The sequence below is a fragment of the Garra rufa genome, chromosome 6 (assembly GCF_049309525.1).
Source record: "Garra rufa chromosome 6, GarRuf1.0, whole genome shotgun sequence".
Classification (NCBI taxonomy): Eukaryota; Metazoa; Chordata; class Actinopteri; order Cypriniformes; family Cyprinidae; genus Garra; species Garra rufa.
The window spans coordinates 36,163,929-36,185,263 of record NC_133366.1 but is presented as its reverse complement, the minus strand read 5'-3'; the positions used below and the strand labels follow the sequence as shown (position 1 = coordinate 36,185,263).

General features: G+C 37.8%; 1 protein-coding gene across 1 annotated transcript in view; it reads right to left on the bottom strand.

The window, feature by feature from the left end:
• The window catches only part of chrna8 (cholinergic receptor, nicotinic, alpha 8), a 96,360-nt gene that overhangs the window by 35,576 nt on the left and 39,449 nt on the right, over positions 1-21,335 (bottom strand). Inside the window, exons 3-4 of the mRNA XM_073842284.1 lie at positions 20,193-20,237; positions 13,729-13,838 (exon numbers count right to left, since the gene is read on the bottom strand). Of these exons, the coding sequence (XP_073698385.1) occupies positions 13,729-13,838; positions 20,193-20,237 (155 nt within the window). The remainder of the gene's footprint in view (positions 1-13,728; positions 13,839-20,192; positions 20,238-21,335) is intronic.

The window sequence follows — 21,335 nt, the reverse complement described above, 5'->3', positions numbered from 1 at the left end:
TGTATAAACACACAGACCTCATAAAGTCCCCATTCAACTTGTTAATCCAGCTGGATATCCAGTTAAAACACACAAGATGTTCATTATTTGTCTCATTTATGTTGTACCAACAGTGATTTTGATCAGAAATCTGCACAATTCTGTGCAGAAAATCATCCAGCTGCAGGCTGCTCCATACTGTAAATGAATGCTCCACAGAAATCTGGCACACAATATGTAGTTATAATTCTGAAACAAAATGAAAGCTCATTTTAATTATTGTTGTACTCAATCCAGATATAATAAGCCTGGATTAATACTCTTTATTAAGACAAGAACCAAGAACAGACAGTCCTAAGCCCTTTACACATTATTCTGTGATGTAAAAAGGCAAATCAAAACAAAATGACACTCTGCTTAAAAGATCTACTATAATAATTAAATATCTGCTATTAAAGATATTTTAGAATGTGAGGCTAAAGGGGGGATCTAAAGGGAAATATTTGTGATCATGCATTCCTGTTGAATACATACAAAAGATTGTGATGTTTGAAAGAACAAAAAAGAAACAAATAGGAGGGGGTCAAAGTCTTGTAATCAGTGCAGTCCATTATATAAAAAGAGGGTGGTGGTAGGGAAAGTGAATCTGACCTCTGAGCTCTGTCTAAATAATACATAACACTACATCTGTCCTCTTTCAAACAGCTCTCAGTGATATGTGTCGGGTCCCCGCTACGATAGCAGCAACAATCAGGAATGTTTACAGAACAAGCGGGAACCCAGTGTGCCTGTAGCTTTCCCTATTTCTGTTTTAATATGTGATAGAAAGTCTAAGGCCCTCTCAAATCGTACAGTTCACACATCTAATCTGAGGCTTATTAGGCATCAAACTAAGATTGCTCTAGAGACAAAAAGTAATGCCATCAAGCTAGCATTTTTAAACGTTCGCTCACTAAAAAATAAATCACTTCTGATCAATGACTTTATAACCACAAACAACCTGGATTTTATGTTTCTAAATGAAACATGGCTAGAAGACAGCTGCAGTGCAACAGTCCTCAATGAAACAGCCCCTCCTAACTTTACTTTCATGAGTGTCTGCAGAGCTGTTAGGAGAGGTGGAGGTGTAGCTGCCCTATTTAAAGATGTCTATCAATGCAAGCAAGTGTCATTTGGTCAGTACATGTCTTTTGAATATCTAGGGATTGTGCTGAAAGGTGCTCCACGCATTTTATTTATCATTATTTATAGGCCCCCAAAATACTCTCCAGCCTTTGTTGAAGAGTTCACAGAACTGCTATCAATGATTTGTTCAGAGTTTGACTGTTTTGCTATTGCAGGGGATTTTAATGTTCACATAGAAAATGCAGAAAGCAAAACTACAAAAGAAATTATAACTGTTTTGAACACTTTTGACCTGATTCAGCATGTGCATGGGCCTACACACAATCGTGGACACACTCTTGATTTACTCATCAGTAAGGGTCTAAAGATTTCATCCACTGTTATTAAGGATGTAGCACTATCTGATCACTTCTGTGTTTTCTTTGATATATTGATCTCTGCTACCACTGACTCTAGATCTGTCTCTGTCAGAAAGAGATGCATTAACGATAACACTAGTGTGCTATTTATGAAGGATATATCTTCAATGCCAAGCATTTCTGCAGACTCTGTTGATCTTCGACTCAAAAGTTAAGAATGTCATTGATGACATTTTGCCTGTAAAAAGCAAAAATATGATTGGCAGACAGAAATCACCGTGGAGAAAATCAACAGCAGTACAGAGTATGAAAAGACAATGCAGAAAGGCTGAGCGGATGTGGCGGAAGACGAAACTTGAAATTCACTATAGCATCTATAAAGACAGCCTTCATGCTTTCAATGTTGAACTAGGTAAAGCTAGACAAACATTCTTCTTGAACCTTATAAACAGCAACTTGAACAACACTCGGACTCTTTTTGCTACCGTTGAGAGACTAACAAACCCCCCTAGTCAGATCCCTAGTGAAATGCTCTCCGACAGCAAATGCAATGAGTTTGCTTCCTTCTTTTCTGAAAAGATCAAAAATATCAGAAAGACAATTAGCACACCCTCAAGTTATGCAGAGGTCAGACAGATTCGACCGCAATTTCAAAAAGTCGTCACTATGTCTGCTTTTGAAGCAATCGATAGCAACATTTTGGAAGAAATAGTACAGCACCTTAAATCGTCAACCTGCTACCTTGATACACTTCCCACATCTTTTTTCAAAAGTGTGCTAAACTGTTTAGAAGCAGATCTCTTAGAAGTGGTGAACACCTCACTTCTTTCTGGGACTTTTCCAAACTCCCTGAAAACTGCACTTGTTAAGCCCCTTCTGAAAAAGAGCAATCTTGATAACACCATACTGAGCAACTATAGACCAATATCAAATCTTCCTTCTATAGGCAAGATTATTGAAAAGGTTGTTTTTAATCAGCTGAACCACTACATAAACTCAAATGGATACCTGGACCATTTCCAATCTGGTTTCAGACAACATCATAGCACAGAGACAGCGCTCATAAAGATAATAAATGATATTCGCCTAAATTCTGATTCTGGCAAAATATCAGTGCTGGACTGGTACTATTAGATCTCAGTGCTGCGTTCGACACTGTCGATCATAACATTCTTCTAGATAGATTGGAAAACTGGGTCGGGCTTTCTGGGATGGTTCTAAATTGGTTCAGGTCATACTTAGAAGGAAGAGGTTATTACCTGAGTATAGGAGAACATAAGTCTAAGTGGACGTCCATAACATGCGGAGTCCCACAAGGCTCAATTCTAGCGCCGCTGTTGTTCAGCCTGTATATGCTCCCACTAAGTCAAATAATGAGAAAGAACCAAATTGCATATCACAGCTATGCAGATGATACCCAGATTTACCTAGCCTTATCGCCAAATGACTACAGCCCCATTGACTCCCTCTGCCAATGCATTGATGAAATTAACAATTGGATGTGCCAAAACTTTCTTCAGTTAAACAAGGAGAAAACGGAAGTCACTGCATTTGGAAACAAAGATGAAGTTCATAAGATAAATGCGTACCTTGACACTAGGGGTCAAAAAACAAAAAATCAAGTCAAGAATCTTGGTGTGATTCTGGAGTCAGACCTCAGTTTCAGTAGCCATGTCAAAGCAGTAACTAAATCAGCATACTATCATCTCAAAAACATTGCAAGAATTAGATGTTTTGTTTCCCGTCAAGACTTGGAGAAACTTGTTCATGCCTTTATCACCAGCAGGGTGGACTATTGTAATGATCTCCTCACTGGCCTTCCCAAGAAGACCATTAGACAGCTGCAGCTCATACAGAACGCTGCTGCCAGGATTCTGACTAGAACCAGAAAATCAGAGCATATCACACCAGTCCTGAGGTCCTTACACTGGCTTCCAGTTATGTTTAGGATCGATTTTAAAGTACTTCTACTCGTTTATAAAGCTCTCAATGGCCTAGGACCTAAATACATTGCAGACATGCTCACTGAATACAAACCTAACAGACAACTCAGATCACTAGGATCAAGTAAGTTAGTAATATCAAGGGTTCACACAAAACAAGGGGAATCCGCTTTTAGCTATTATGCCGCCCACAGTTGGAACCAGCTTCCAGAAGAGATCAGATGTGCTAATACATTAGACACATTTAAATGCAGACTCAAAACTCATCTGTTTAGTTGTGCATTTATTGAATGAGCACTGTGCTACGTCCGAACAGATTGCATTATTTTATGTATAATCATTTCTACTGTTTTAATTAATTTTTAAATCAATTTTTAAATCATTTAAAATGTTCTTAAATCCTCTGTTTTTATTGTTGTGATTTATTATGATGATTTTTATATTATGATTTTAATTCTTATGTACAGCACTTTGAATTACCACTGTGTATGAAATGTGCTATATAAATAAACTTGCCTTGCCTTGCCTTGCCTTTCAGCACACACAAACACGGCCAACTCACAGCATGTTTTAGATTACAGATAAAGGGGGCATTAAGTGTGAAGTGAAGTTTTTATGCTGGGATTTACACTGCAAGTTTCACTTCGAACTGGTTAGGCTTTTTTGTAAATGAAAGTGATTTCTATGTTTACCCATTCAAAAGACTACAAAAGTTATCCCAGTTCTGCATATAAACGTAGTGCAATATAAGCTAAAAACGCAGCAGGATATTTGTGTCTATGGTTCGCTGCGCAATCCCGTCTTTTGCCATAATACCTGCAGACTGCAGCCAAAAGAAATGCTTCTCTATCACTGCGCGTCCTGCTCCTCACAGCACAGATTGTGAAGGTAGACTGCAGTTTTTATCATTCATTATAACAAAGTGTGAAGCCGACGTAAATAATAGATTCAGTGTACAGTGTAGAGAGCTTTATTAATTAAAATTCAAGTTTGTGAGATCGCGATGAGCTAAGACTTTTTAGACAGCTTTTTAATAATTATAAAGGAAGTTTGCAAATGTGAAATTAAATTCATACAACAGTTTTATACATTTTTGATTGTATACAAAAGTTAATATTAAGTGACTTACATTTTAGAAAAATTATGGCAAACTCCATATGCTTCCAAACTTCATTGATTGGCAAGATTGTAATTCCTATTTTATTACAATGGCAAGTAGGCTCACTGTCAGTTTTTCCTAGTATCCCCCCCCCCCCCCCCTTATGCCCATATTTGGACTTCCCCCTTGTTATAGTTATCTGCCACACCTGTTTTGTTAATTTGCCACACCCTTCTGCCACCCTTTAAATAGTCGTTTGTTCCTCAGTTACATTGTCCTGTCTTAATGTTATGTTGTGGTTATTTGTCTCCTGGATTTCCTGGTTTTGATTACATAAAATATTTGTTTGTTTTTTACTCCTGGCTTCTCGTATTTCCCTATGGCTCCTCACCCCAGCAACTCGAGGCAGAAAATGTATGATGCATTTACAGAAAGTTCTTTATTTTTCTCTGAAAGTTAGCTAAAAGTAAAGCTTTCACCGATTTGCAACCGAAATGGCAAGCCTTTTCATAAACTAGCAGATATTACAACCATTCCATGTCAGATATTTATGGAATATACATGCAGGCCTGACAAATTTGGTAACTGAATGCATCATTTTGCAAATAATGGCTCACATGATGAAAGAATGTTTAGAAGTTGAGAATTTACTCATCAGTTTTGGCAAGCCATGTGCATTTAGTTATTGTACAGTTGTACTGTAAAAACACATGCAATTTACTTAAATCAATACAAAAATTCAAATCTGATGTGAACAACAAACTAATTGTTCAAACATCTGAACTTAATGTTTTGGAAGAAAAAAAACTGTCATTCAAGAATTGAGTTGAGTTAAACTGTGTCAGAGCAAAACCATCATAATTTATATATATAATGTCAGATAACTTTGATAGAAAAACCATGGTCAAGTCAAAGTGTCCAAATTAAAAATCTTGGTCCCAAAATTCTTATAAATGTTACTGAATGAAGAACTTTTGGGTTTAATATGTCACAGTTTACTTTATTTTGCTATCCTTACTTACATAAATGAGCTATAGTGTCCTACACCCACTGGTTTAAAAGTATAAAAAATTATGGTGTCTGAATAATTTTTGGTTTGACTGTATAGTGTATATTGGCACACATTTGAGAGTTGCCATATGTTCCTTCTGAACAAAAGTCTGGTATATATCAGACTACTATACTAACAAGTTAGTGTATATCAGCAAACACTAGCTCTTGCCCAGAACTGTAAATAATTCAGATTTCTTGGGGAAAAATGTATTTGTTCTAAAATCTAAAACAAGAAGGGAACATGACAACACCTTGATTATCACTGAATACAGGGTGTACGTGTACATCAGAACAGGAAAAGACACTTAAAATGGACTGCACTCGCCCCTGATTTTTCCCCACTCTTTTTAACAGTCCTCTCTTGAAATGAATCTCTTAAAGACATAAGAACTTTCATCCAACCTCTGCCACTGCATACCATTTCTTTGAGGCAGACAGGCTGATAGAATAGAAAGATTTGAAATTGTAAAGTTTTTTTTTGTTATTTCAGTCACATTGTCTCTCTCTAACACTCTTTTATTGTTCGCTTCTTTTCAGAAGAGTGACATTGCCATCATCAGGAGTTGATGATCTATGGGTAAGCAGCTTAATGATGTGTGCAATTCTCTTCCACCTCACTAACGTCTCTGACTGTATTTTTCTCTTTTCTCTGTTCTTTTACTAGTGGCATTCACCTTAAGGTGTATGTTTGCTGTAAACTTTGTTCTAATCACCTCTACAACATGATCTGAACATCTGCCGACTAAAAAGAAAATGATGTGCAATTTATTTAAAGAAGCCACATGCATGCAGATGGGATATGACAAAAGCAATGAAGCTAAATGCAGAGGATCAGAATAGTTGTTTTACTTTACATATGACAGACAATAAAAAGGTAAGTGAGTAAAAATACATTATATAAAAATACACAAGTAGTAAGATTTGAAGTATAAATAGTGTGTTGGGAATTGCACATAATTAATTTTCATGTGCCAAACCCTGCTGGTAATTTGCTTCTCTTTTCAGAAGCAAATTATATTGTTAAGACCATTATTCTTCCTACAGTTAAAAAAAAACTGGCACCAATTACTAAATCAGAAAAGCCTGTTAGCTAAATGTTTTAGAATTGTCCTTCACACAGTTTGTGACTATTTTTATCATACTAGTGAGATGATATTTCTGATGAAATGTAAGCTGCTAACACTCATTCAACACATGCTTACAGTTTTCTTTCTGCCTGAGAAAAATAAAGATCATTTTATATTGCTATACATAAAAAAGAATTTTGAAGTGAGTTTTTAATGCCCAGTATTTTTTTTATGCCTTTACTATTTTATCTCTAAGTTGGTACTTTAAAGTTTTATTATAGCACTCTAACTTCCTGTAATTAAAATCATAATTCAATGTTATGATCAAGCCTTTCTCAATGTAAATTTTTTAATGGTTATACTGTTGTCGGCAGGTGGATTTGTAGTAGTTTGTGAGTTATGAAGGAAAACGTCTACAATTGTCTCCGGTGTTGCCAAATGCCAATTTGGGATGTGTAAAATGATGTTTCACTGCTTGTCTTTATTGCCCAAGCTTTCAATTCTGTGGTAAGAGCAACTAGATTGAAGTATGATGTTATAAAGCTGAGTGCATCACAAATCAGTCAAGAATCCTATTCAGATGGAACAGATGGTGACTGAAATCTACAGAGTGTTGACACAACGCTTGTGTCTTCAAAGCCCTGCAAACACGAATGACTTTCTGTCTTCAATGGACCAACAAAAAGTGATGCTTTAAAGGAGAAGTTCACTTCCAGAACAAACATTTACAGATAATGTACTCACCCCCTTGTCATCCAAGATGTTCATGTCTTTCTTTCTTTAGTCGTAAAGAAGTTATGTTTTTTGAGGAAAACATTTCGGCATTTCTTTCCATATAGTGGACTTCTATGGTTCCCACGAGTTTGAACTCCCAAAATGCAGTTTAAATGCAGCTTTAAAGGGCTCTAAATGATCCCAGCCAAGAAGAAGGGTCTTATCTAGTGAAACAATTGGTTATTTTCTAAAATAATAATAATAATAAGACAATTTATATACTTTTTAAACTCAAATGCTTGTCTTGTCTAGCTGAAGACAGTTAGGGTAGGTCGAAAAACTCCCATCTCATTTTCTCTACATTTTAACTTCAAAATTGTCCTACATCACTGCAGAAGTACTGACCAAGTGAACGTGCAAAGAAGAGCATTTTACAAAAAAAAAGATAAAACAGCAATGTAGGATGATTTTGAAGTTAGAGGAGAAAATGAAATGTAACCGGAATACACAGAGTTCACGCAGAGCAAGGCAAGATGAGCATTTGAGGTTAAAAAGTATATATATGTGACCCTGGACCACAAAACCAGTCATAAGGTTAAATTTGACAAAACTGAGATTTATACATCTCAATAAATACGCTTTCTATTGATGTATGGTTTGTTAGGATCGGACAATATTTGACTGAGATACATCTATTTGAAATCAGAAATCTGAGGATGCAAAAAAATCAAAAAGACTGAGAAAATCACCTTTAAATTTGTCCAAATTAGGTTCTTAACAATGCATATTACAAATCAAAAATTACATTTTGATATGTTTACAGCAGGAATTTTACAAAAAATCTTCATGGAACATGAACTTTACTTAATTTCTCAATGATTTTTGGCATAAAAGAAAAATCAAAAATTTTGACCCATGCAATGTATTTTTGGCTATTGCTACAAACAAACCCCAGCGACTTAAGACTGGTTTTGTGGTCCAGGGTCACATATATTGTCAATTTCTTTTAGAAAACAACTGATCATTTCACTAGATAAGACATTTCTTCCTCAGCTACGATCATTTAGAGCCTTTTGAAGATGCATTTAAACTGCATTTTGGAAGTTCAAACTCGTGAGCACCGTAGAAGTCCACTATATGGAGAGAAATCCTAAAATGTTTTCCTCAAAAAAATTTCCTTACGACTGAAGAAAGAAAGACACAAACATCTTGGATGACAAGGGGGTGAGTAACTTATCTGTACATTTTTGATCTGGAAGTGAACTTCTCCTTTAAGGAATGTTCTTAGTAAGAAAGGAAGTCGTACAGGTTTAGTGGATGAGTAAATTATGACAAAATTATAATTTTTGGGATGAACTGTTTCTTTAAAATTCTGCAAAGTTACACTGAAGGACATTATTATGCATGTTTAAGTACTGTGAAACATCACATGGACTATTACCTGTGTCAGGATACATGAAGAAAGTTTCTTAATGCTACTTACTGACTGCTTAACACAGCACCATACCCACACAGATATGAAGCACATGTCAGTATAAGCTCGATAAAGCTCCGTTTCCGCTGATTTGTTTTATAGCCTTTCTCCTGTTGGAGTGAGATCAGAACTCCTGTATTATTAAACAGTCTCTGTTCCTATCGGCCATCATTCAACACAGAGGAAGTACAAATTTACTCTTATTCACTTCATGTGTCATGATCGTCATGTGTCTTGTCTGCACATTAATTTACACTTGATCATATAAATGTGACCCATGCTGACAAAATGAGTCGGAATGCACACTGTCTAATTTTGTGCTACAGGCAAAGGAAGTTAAAAATGTCGAATTTGAGGTTTTCACAAAAATTATTTTATTAAGCCCTCTTCTAGTGAACCCAATGCTCCAAATAGTAATTAAACATCTAAATAGTAATTAAACTCTCAGACACAGCATGTGATCTCCCTATAAAGTACATTATTGAGAAATATGTCTTGGCGAGATTCACACAAACACAAATCTGTTATGTCTTACATGAACATTTAGTTGATGGTTGGGGAAAAATGAGAAGTGTAACATTATATTGGATCCACGCATTACCATAGATCTTAATAAATACAGTGCCTTGCAAAATTATTCATACCCCTTCATTTTTTTCACAGTTTATGTTGCTGCCTTATGTTAAACTACTTTAAATTACTTTTTTTCCCACATCAATCTACACTCCCTCCCTTTGCCATTATGGGCAAAGCAAAAAATAGTTTTTTAACATTTGTGCAAATTGATTAAAAATAAAAAACTGAAAAGATCCAGTTGCATAAGTATTCATACCCTTTTCTGGGACACTCGAAATTTAGCTCAGGAGCATTCATATTGCTTCTAGATGTTACTACACTTCGAGTGGAGTTAAACTGTGGCAAATTCATTTGAATGAGTATGATTTAGAAAGGCACACACCTCTCAGAAAAGGTCTAACAGCTGAAAATGCACATCAGAGCAAAAACCCTGAGTCAAGATAACTGCCTGTTGTCACGATGCAGGCAGGAACACACGAACAACGACGTAAATAAAAGACGTATATTTAATAAATCCAACGGAATACAGGCAGACACAGGAACACCAGGGGAAAACATCCATATAACATTAAAGACCGACAAGAGTACTGGGAAAACACACACCTTAAATAGACAGACTAATTACAAACACAGGTGCAGACAATAAGGGAGAAACCAAAAACACTCAGAACTGCGGGGGAAAATGGGAAAAACCAACAAGAAAGTCCGGGGGTGTGACATTACCTTCCCCTCCCGGAAGGCACGTCCTCGTGCCGACAAACAGACAAAAGGAAACAGTACAAAGTCTTAGGTGGGGGCTTAGGTGGAGGACGGACTCCCGGGAGGAGGACACAAGATGGAGTCCAGGGTGGTGACGGAGGGAGGAGCCAAGGAGGTGACAGGAAGGGGCTAGAGCAGGAGGAGCCAGGTGGGACCCAGAACTCAGCCATGATGGAGTTCCAAGGTGGAGCCGATGGAGGGAGGAGCCATGGTGGAGGAGAGGCTGACGACTCCATGTGGCCGACCGACGGAGGCGGAGCAGGTGGTGGGAGAGCCCGATGCGGAGACGGAAAGCCGAAGATCTTGGGTGACACCACGGATCCGGAGGGCCAAGGCGGAACCCAAGGCTCTGGCGACCAAGGCGGAGATGGAGATCCGGAGGTCCGCGGCAGAGCCGGAGCGACAGAGGGCCGAGGCTGTGTCCGCGGGAGGGAGGAGGTCCAACGAGCTGGTGGGACGGAGCGACGAGGCACAGCCGGAGGAGTATAGTCCAGAGGCGAAGGTGGGGCGACGACTGACCAGGGCGGAGCCGGAGGGACGATGGAGCCCGGTGGAGCTGGTGGACCGATGGGCGACAGCGGAGACGAGGGAGCAGAGAGCCGGGGTGGAGCCGCAGAGTCGGAGGGCCGAGGCGGAGTCCAGGACTCTGAGGCTGGAGGCGATGGTGAGGGATCCTCCAGCCATGACACCGATGGAGATTGGCAGACCCGCGGCGAACCCACCGCACAGATGGTGGGCTGAGGGTGAGCAAGGGGACTGACAGATGACAGCGGGGATTCATGAAGGCTGGGCGGAACCAGCCGTGACTCTGGATGGCTGGGCGGAACCAGCGGAGATTCAGGCTTAGGCAGAAGAGGGAGGGTGGGTGGGAAATCCAGGCAGATGGGTATTTCCGTGAAACAGTCAATTAAGTCCCCAGAGTTGTGCTCTTGCTCACCCCCAGTGGCGGTGCAGTGGACGGGGCTCTCTACAGCCCTCTCTTGCTCCATGAAGCACTCCACCGTCGCTGATGTAGTAGCCGGCTCTCGCACCTGGTCGGAAGTTTTGACCCCATCGGCGCCCCATAACTCTGTCGCTCCGGGCTCGGGCTTCCCGTCTACGATGGGCTCATCATCCGCAGGTCGGGGTGGCTGGCTGGGCTCTGGGTCTGGAGTGGCACTGACGAGGTTCTCCTGGAAACGGGTGGGAAACGAGGGTTTGTTTCTCGCCAGTGTCCACTCCACAAATGCGGCGAAGTCCGCTCGAGGGCCGTCCTCGGACGACGGCGCTCTGCATGATGCGTTGAGGCTTGCATCATAGAACATACAGAGCGCGTCGTCCGGATAGCTGGTGGTATGAGCTACGAGCTGGAACATCAAAGTGTAACCCTCGAGCGGTAAATCCCCCTGCTTCAGCCGGAGGAGGATGAATTCTGGACGGAGGAAGGACTCCATGGGGAAAACACTACGGAAACAAAGAGACTGGGAAAAACGAACAGGAAACAAAACGGAGGTGAACATGCCAAGAAAATAAACTGTATTGGTCGGTCTTTCTGTCACGATGCAGGCAGGAACACACGAACAACGACGTAAATAAAAGACGTATATTTAATAAATCCAACGGAATACAGGCAGACACAGGAACACCAGGGGAAAACATCCATATAACATTAAAGACCGACAAGAGTACTGGGAAAACACACACCTTAAATAGACAGACTAATTACAAACACAGGTGCAGACAATAAGGGAGAAACCAAAAACACTCAGAACTGCGGGGGAAAATGGGAAAAACCAACAAGAAAGTCCGGGGGTGTGACACCTGTAGAGCTCAGTGACCAACTTGCGTTAAGGCAATGATCTAGGGAAGAGTTCAGAAAAAATCTGCTGCATTGAAGGTTCATAGAAGCATTATCCATAATGGAAGACGACTGGAACAACTAGGACTCTAGAAAATGTCTGACAGAGCTTGAGAGGTGAAAAGGTGAGGCAAAGAATGGCAGATAATTGCCAAATGCAGATGTGCAAAGCTTGTCACATCATACCCAAAAAGACTTGAGGCTGTAAAGGTGCTTCAACTATGTACTGAGTTTAGGGTATGAATACTTATGCAATGTACTTATTTCAGTGTTTTATTTTTAATAAATTTGTAAAATTTGCAAATCTGGTTTTTGCGTTGTCATTATTATGGTGTATGGAGTGTAAATTTTACAAATTTAGTAAAAATAAAACACTGAAATAAGTACATTGCATAAGTATTCAATAAGCATTAATAACTGAGAAGTGATAGAAAAAGTTATAAAAAGTGATAGAAAAGACTTAAATTGTTAGAAAAGATTTATATTTTGAATAAATGCTGTTCTTTTTAACCTTTAATTCATCAAGAATCCTGAAAAAAATCACGTTCCAAAAAAAATATTAAGCAGCACAACTGTTTCCAACACTGATAATAACAGTAATTAAGCAGCATATTTGAATGATTTTTGAAGAATCATGTGACACTGAAAAGTGTCATGGCTGAAAAAAATTCAACGTGGCATCTAAGGAATAAATTATATTAATATAGACAATAATATATATTTTTAATTTCACATTCTTCATTAAAATACCTTCAAAATGACATATGAATCGGACAGAAAATGACTGAGCTACACTTTTAAAAATAAAGGTGCTTCACGATGCCATAGAAGAACCTTTTTTGTTTAAATGGTTCAATAAAGAACCTTTAACATCTGAAGAACCTTTCTGTTTCACAAAAGGTTTTTTGTGGTAAAAGAAGGTTCTTTAGATTATTATAAGTTATGAAAGTATTAATTTCTTTAATAAAAGAAAGAATACAAATTTACTAACTTTTAGATGGTAGGGATTTCTATTTTAAATAAACACTGTTCTTTTTCACTTTTTATTTGTTAAAGAATCCTGGAAAAAAAATCACAGGTTTCAACAAAATATTAAGCAGCACAACATTGATAATAAATCAGCATATTAGAATGATTTCTGAAGACTGTAATTATGCTGAAAATTCAGCTTTGTATCACAGGAATAAATTAAATTTTAAAATATATTCACATAGAAAACAGTTATTTAAAATTGAAATAATATTTTGCAATATTACATTTTTTCCTGTATTTTTTATCAAATAAATGCAGCCTTGATGAGCATAAGAAACATCTTAAAAAAACATTAAAAATCTTACTGATCCCAAACTTTTGAGCAGCAGTGTACTTACTATAGTAATAACAGTAAATTATTTATAATCACAAGTAACTAACCCTAAACCAATCTCTAATCCCCACTATAGTACGCACACATTGTTAATTAATATTACTCCATACATAAATCTATAATTACACACCTTAAACTGAAGTGTAACCACTTATTCTTATCACTCAAGGTACTTTTATTGTATTGCTGTTTCTGCTGTCTTAGAAAAGCAATAAGCCGATGGAGTGTGTTGTATGTGTGATGGTAAAATCACTAAACAGCCTCCTGTGGCTTATTGCTTTGTCAGAATAAGACTGCCTTTATTAGGCAGGTTTAAGAAGAACACACTATTTTGGGCTCCAAGCAAACACAATTATATATATGACTGTGTCTGTTACCTGTTATACAGCAGAATATCTGGTGTCCAGATCTGATTGGATGGGAAACGCAGGGTCTGAACACCAGGATGGTTATCAGGGTTCCAGCTCAAGTACACATCCGTCCATGACTGAATACACAAAACAAAGATTCACATTAAAATGCTTGATTGCTAAAAACAAAAACATATTGGACACACACACACACACAGAGTCAGAAAACACAATCACACAGCTGTGCTCTGGCCAGGGTGCACACATGTGCATTTACCACTGGGAAATAAGGAGATCATAAACACACATTAAATACAGAGAAAAGAATTATGCATGTGCAATACATATAGCATGATGTGTCTCCAAAAACCACTTAAATGCTAATAATTAAAGTTAAATAAAGTCATTGAAAGTTCAGCTTTTTAGTATGAGTAATGTGTGTTGACATCTTACTACTTTGTGCATGAACTTCACCTGATCCCTCTTCAGAGGTGTAGATGGCCCTTGGCTATATTTTCTCTAGCCTAAAGTTGCCTCCCCGCTGTATTATAGGGCAGGTTAATATGCAGTGCCACCATGGATTTAGAGTAATATCTTTTTTAAAGCTTTATTAAGCAGCACACAAACATACAGATTATGATTATTATAAGCAACAGAAAACACTACTATTCTATTAAATTAATTTAGAGATGCCGTCAACTGAGGAAGGGCAAACGTTGCATTAACAGAAATCAGTCTTGTGTTAATAATAAGAACAGATGTTGCTATTGTTTATTCTTGCATTCCTATACAGTAGCATTGCAATGCTGCAGTTCTATGGTGGCAATTGTGGGTCGTTTGTTGTTGATAGATCCTCGTTAGGTAAAATATAAAAATAGTTCATTCAGAGTTTAAACTCGGTCACAAAGCTTCAAGTCTCATTACTTATTTATTTAAATGTTAAAACATTGTGTGTGGATGCATAATATAAATATCTGAACACTGGATTCAGCTCATTCAGCTTCAAAACCTTTAACTGGTTTATTAAATGGTTCGATCACCCAAAAATGAAAATTATGTCATCATTTCCTCTCCATCATGTTCTTACAAACCCAAGACTTTTATTAGTTTTCAAAACATAAATGCAAAAGTTAGTTTTAATATTCTTTCATCCTTTTTGTCACACTGAGGACAGCTGAGGAACTTAATTATTATGCAATTATTACAGAAGGTTCAAATGCTCACTGATGCTTCAGAAGGTAAAATTATGTTTCAAAATTTGAAGATCAGGGACAATTTATTTTGTCTTCTGGGAAACATGTAACTATCTATCTACCTGTAGCCTCTAAAGGGCAGTACTAAATGAAAAAATATGATATGTAGGCAAAATCAGAAAAATGTACACATCACCATTCTGTTCAAAAGTTTTCATCCCCGGCTCTTAATTCATCATTTTTCCTTCTGGAGCATCAGTGAGCATTTGAACCTTCTGTAATAGTTGCATATGAGTCCCTCAGCTGTCCTCAGTGTGAAAAGATAGATTTCAAAATCATACAGTCATTGTTGGAAAGGGTTCAAATACACAAAAATGCTGGAAAACCAAAGAATTTGTGGGACCTGAAGGATGTTTCTGAAGAACAGCAGACAGTCTCTTGTGGACTATATGTAAACATCATTTATGTGAAATATCTTATTCAAGTCAGTACTAAATAAACAATAGCATGCATTTTGTATGATCCCTCTTATTTTGGTCAAATAATTAACATTTTACAGATTCTGAAAGGAGGATTTAAACCTTTGACCTCAACTGTAACTGACTGTGTATGTGTGTTTTGAACAAAGTTGTGTGTATTTGACAGTTTAAGCAAAATTACACATGAAAGAGAACTTAGTTTAGTACTCACATTCTATGTGTTCTTTAGAAGTATGCTCTCAGAAAACCATCATAAGTTTAAAATGATATCCTTGCTGAAAAAAAAAAAAAACAGCCTAGGCTGGTTGGCTGGTCTTAGCTGGTTTAAGCTGGAAGTAGCTGGCTTTAGCTGGACTCCCTAAGCTAAGACCAGCCAGGGCAAGTGGCCAAAACCACTCTAAAACCAGCCTGCTAACCAGCTAAAACCAGCCTGTTTTTTTTTTTCAGCAGGGATGGCTTTAACACTGATGATTTTAACGCAATAGACATGATAATCAAAACCAAGCATGTTTTTAGCGGAGCATCTGATGTACAAGCTGTAAAGGCACAGCCTTATTCTGGAAAAGTTGGCGGGGAGCAGCAGCTCATTTGCATTTAAAGGGACATGTGCGAAAACAGCATGTTTCTGCTTGCACTTAAAATAGGCATTTTAAAATGGTATAATAAATGATCTGTTGGGTATTTTTAGCTAAAACTTCACAGACACATTCTAGGGGCACCTGACACCTTAATGAAAGTCTTAATGGTTTGACACAACATAAGGGTGAGTAAATGATAACAAGTTTTGAAGGTCATTGCACACTCTAGCCTAGAGTCCGAAATTTTCATATGCATTTTTTCATTTTTTTTTCATATTCGTCGTCCTTTTCTATTCTATTTGTTTCTAAAATGCTTGCCACGGATGTAAAAATGCAGAAAATTTAACCTCATCTGATTTTTTTGACGGACAAAAGTTTCTGTGGCCGTGTGTAAACTTGACTGACACAACGTGCGGTTTCATTTATTTTTTAACGAGCAAATACTTTCGCTCAATGTGCAATGACCTTAACTCTTGGAAATTTTGGTGTGAGTAGGTTAGGCACATCTATTCTTTGTTACATTTTTATTACAGACTGCTGTCATTATAACGTGACCTTTCAACTATTTCTGATAACGTGTGTGTGTGTGTGTTCACTGATGCACAGTTAATTGAGTTAAAACAACAGGGAGAAAATCATGTTTGTTTCATCCTCACAGATTACATCAGATCAGTCAGGAGGAAAGAGGAGTTTCTGTCCCACACATCTCTCTCTCTCTCTCTCTTGTTTGTGTCTCTGTGGCTCAGATGTCCCAGTGTGCTTTAGTGAGCGTATTCCCTGAGGCGCTGCCTCTCTCAGCGGACACAATGGCTTGCTCGGCACTGACAACATGATAGGATCAGGGAATATGTGCTGCACAGATTTCCTATATATACTGTGACATATACATACAGTAGAACATACTGTTTCTACTCCGTGTCCAAAAAAAGCACAGGAAGAAAACAACAGACCCACTTCGTTTCCAATGTCACATGTGTTTCATGTTTTTTAACTCTCCCATCTCACTCAGCCTTTATCTCAATCATTAATTTGTGTCTCATGCTACACACAACCTGAGATGTCCATCTGTTGACCATACGTTAAAACGTCAACAAATCATGAGTCAGTTTGTGGGTGATCATCTCTGCTCTAAGCCTATTTGGAACTTTGGAAGGCAACTGGTCTGAATGTTGGGTTCAAAATCAGAGCAGCCCCTTTGTGGAAAATTTCTTATCCAGCTTAATTTCATGGTTAAGTGCTCAGTTGGCTAAACTCATGCATTATGGCTGATGAGGTCAATAAAGGTGAATTAGAGCTAGGCAATGTTTCAGACAGATAGAAACACCTTTTAACAACTAAAACTCACAGTTGGTGGAAACCAATTGCTGCCATTTGTGTATATACACATTTACGAACATGCCTTTCAACATGAAATTTCACACTTGCCTGCTTTTAGGCTGACTATGTTTACCAAATATATTTAAAGTGCTTATGTTTCACACCTTTAGTGGTTCTGGGCATTTTAGCAATTACTTTGATTTGTAATGTTTCTCAGCATGGAAGCTTTCACTCAAATAAATTATATTCAGATGAGTTTTGAATGCAGAATTGAAATATATTCAAAGTTTGACAACATTGCTCATCTTGACGCACTCTTGGGCACTGAAAACAATTTAGCAACCTCATGGCAAAATTTCATATACTTTGTTATGATGTTCATTTAAATCCTGTAGTAAAATATAATATGTTTTTATACATTCTCCTTCTGACTTGTGTTTGGAACTCATTTATATTGCATGAAAAATTCAGTCCAAAGGAGGTACACCAGAGGAAGGCAGCCTTGTACTCAAAGCTCAAAGTAAGTTATGGAGTCAGGAAGCCCATTATAAGTCAAGCTCCTAGACACAGATCTGGTCCTGTTCCACTTCAAGCTGTTATTTTAGTTGTAAATCTGCCTGATGTGTGGGCGTGACATTAAACTTAGAAGCCATTGAAATGTCGTTATCTTGTTGCTCTGAGGTCTGAAACCTTTGTTGGTGTCACCTGCGAGCCATGCGACTGGAACAACTTATTTAAATTTCAAATAATTCTGCTGTTGTTTTTGCTTTCCAGGGTGATGTCTGAACAATGAGCACTTGAGGAAGATGTGTCACTGAGCAGCATAACTGATCAGGACAGGAACACAGAGACTGTCATGCAAGCCAAATTGCTATTAGACTTTCAAAAATGATGGCGTGACAGTATAAGGAGGAGGACATGGACCACTCTGTATTAAATGAAGAAGCAAAATCATAACAGTCAATATGATGGCTATAGGAATGGAAGTCCTTTCAGTTAAAAGGCCAGTCATCTTTTTCACTGAATAATTTAGGTTAGAATTTGCTCTGTGATTTATCCATAAAAAATACACTACAATACCGTTTTAGCATGATTTGAGCTAAAGAAGCAACATTTATGATACCATTGTGATCAGATTTTATCACAGATTTTAATCCCCTTTGAAAATATGTAATAATTTGAGTGAGAAAGTTGTTGGTGTTTTACTACCACTAGTGTATTTAATATTGTATACATTGAACCAAAAACTATCATAACATCTGATAATTCAGTATACTTTATATACTATATTTTTGACAAAACATTCCATGTTTTGGAAATGACAGCACATTTTTAGTAGTGACTAATGCTTTGGTAGACCCACATCACATTCTGTCAAATTGCCCATATAAAGACGTGTTTTGGAGTTTTGCAAAAATGTAGGTTGAGGCATATTTCAATGTTTTTATTATTGTTGCATTTTACATTTTTCTGATGTTGGAAGTTCTGTCACAAAACTCTAGATGGTGCAGGATAATGGGTTGTCAATCCAAACTGAATATACCCACAGCATTAAAGATGCAATGTGTAATATTTACACAGACAGAAATGCAATATAATATACATATACATATGTTTTCAGGGGTGTATAAAGACCTTACATAATGAACCATTATGTTTTTATTACCTTAGAATTAGCAATTTCTATCTACATAGTAGTCCTAAACGGACAAACTGCTCTGCAGATTGTATTTCATTACTATGTTGTTCTTGTGGAAAAAAAACACTGACATAATGATGAACAAGTAACAGTAATATTCGCAATAACATAATTTTATTGAATAATCAATTTTGCAAGGCCCCCCATGCCTGACAAGTGCCGCTCTGCTGCTGGCTGCCGGTTGTCGACCAATCGGTGATGGTAATTTAATGATACCTCGTGCCAAACCCAGACCAATCACTGTTCCATTCACGCCCCCCTCCCCTTCCCTTCTGTTCTCTGTGTTGTCGTGTGCCTTGTGTGTGATGAAGGTGCTACTGGCAAATGTAACGCATGTAACTAGCTCGGGAAAACTGTAATAATATTACTTTTTTCAGACGAGTAATGCCTTACACTACTAGTTACTGAAAAAAGTAATATTATTACAGTAACGCATTACTTTGTAACGCGTTACACCCAACACTGCATATACAGTAGTTTGATGTAGTTTAGTAGATGTAGTTTGCATACAGAGGGTGGAAGGTTTGAGCCACGCCATTCAGTCTATTTAACAGTGCGATGAGGCTTGCGATGAGTCTGATCAATCGATCACAGAACACGAGAGAGGCTGTGCTTTGATCATTTTAATTTAACACATTAATAATGAAATTAAACAATTATAGGATAATTGGTTGGTTGGGAACCCATGCACTAGAGCATTTTGCAGCATACTTTCAGAGTTCCTCTGAAACCCTCTACCTTCCTCAGCTCCACCTGCATAGATCTGCTAAGGGTTATTATATATGCTACAGTACTTATGCAGCAACAGTTTGTCTTAAATACCCACAGCACCATACTGGCATATATTGGCAGTAGCAGGTTCCTGTACTTGCTTTGCAGCAGCAGCAAACTATCTACAACAACAGCAATAACCAACAGCAGCAGCAATTCAGCTGCGTAGAAGATCTATTTCAGCAGGACCAAGTACATTAACATTGTCGTATCCATTACCATGCTAAAATCTTCAGAGAGTTGTCATGATAGAAGTAATGTTATTGAAATGTGATAGTGACCAACAGTTTGGTATTTCCCAAGTACAGAGTAGCTGTGGCTCTTAATGAATAGTAAGTAGCTGCCAGGAAATGTTACCAAAATTGCTGTCGAGTGAACTTAGTTGACTTAGTGGCCACACATTATTACACACTCATGCACAAAGATTACAAAAGGAATATAAGTAGAAACTTACCAGCTGTAGCCAGGCGTTGGTTATTAATACCTGATTTTTTTCATCCTGGGGCAGAGAAAGAGAAGAGAAAAAGAGACTCAGTATCAAATGAGGACATAAATGAAGGATTACTTTAAATTGAACAAATCTCCTTTCTGCTTCTATAATCCCGAGCCTTTCTATGAACAAAGACTTTTATTCTTTTTTTGCCCTTTGTGTACCATTTGCTCTCTATCACTATCTTCTCACACACATCTGCAGACTTTGCCTTTTGGAGCGTTTGAGATAAGGCCAAAAGAGACCAGCTATGACACCCTACGAATAGGAGCAATCTAACCTTAAAGCACTTTCACAAAGTGACAATCACCATTACAATACAGATCTCATAGTAAACCTCTTGGGCTTTAAATCTTGACTTCAGCATGCATCGATCTGTGTCAGAATCGGTGTGTGGGTTTATGTGAGTTCTAGAAAACTGAGCTTTGAATGATCAAAGACATTTTTTTCATTCAGACAAGTGTCAGCTCTCATTTCCGCACATTTCATTCAGTTTAGGCCAGGGATGATCCACGGTGTCATCAATTTACCATTAGAAATTCTTGTTTCAGGCTTTAGCTAGAGTTCAAAATGCAACTGACCGATAAGAACAAAGCATCAGCTTCAAAGAGGTCCAAATAAAGTGTCAACACATACACATCATACATTACGCTACATACAGTACAAGAGAACGTTTTTAAAGAGAATGATTTCAGAATGATCATGTGACACTGAAGACTTTGCTATCACAGAAGTAAATTACATTTAAAATATATTAAATACTGTAGAAAACAATTCTCTAAATGCTGTAATGAAGAGGCCTGCATTCAACACTGCTTTCTGAAGTAAAGTACTGCTGAGAGGAAGTATTGCATAGAGGTCAGTTTAGTGTTGATATAAACAGTTTTCTTTGTTGTTGATCTTGAATTTCAGTTTAAATCTTTCCTTAAGGCACCAATGATTACTCATGCTTAAGAGGAACCCGTCCTTACGTTCTGTCTCTAAGTGCTCTGTCACTGAGCTTCCTGTGTAATGTGCAATGATGTCTCTTTTGGCAACTGCAGAAATGTGTATTACCATTCAGTTTCTTAGGACATTTCAGCATAAAATACACCCTGATCTTTAGCT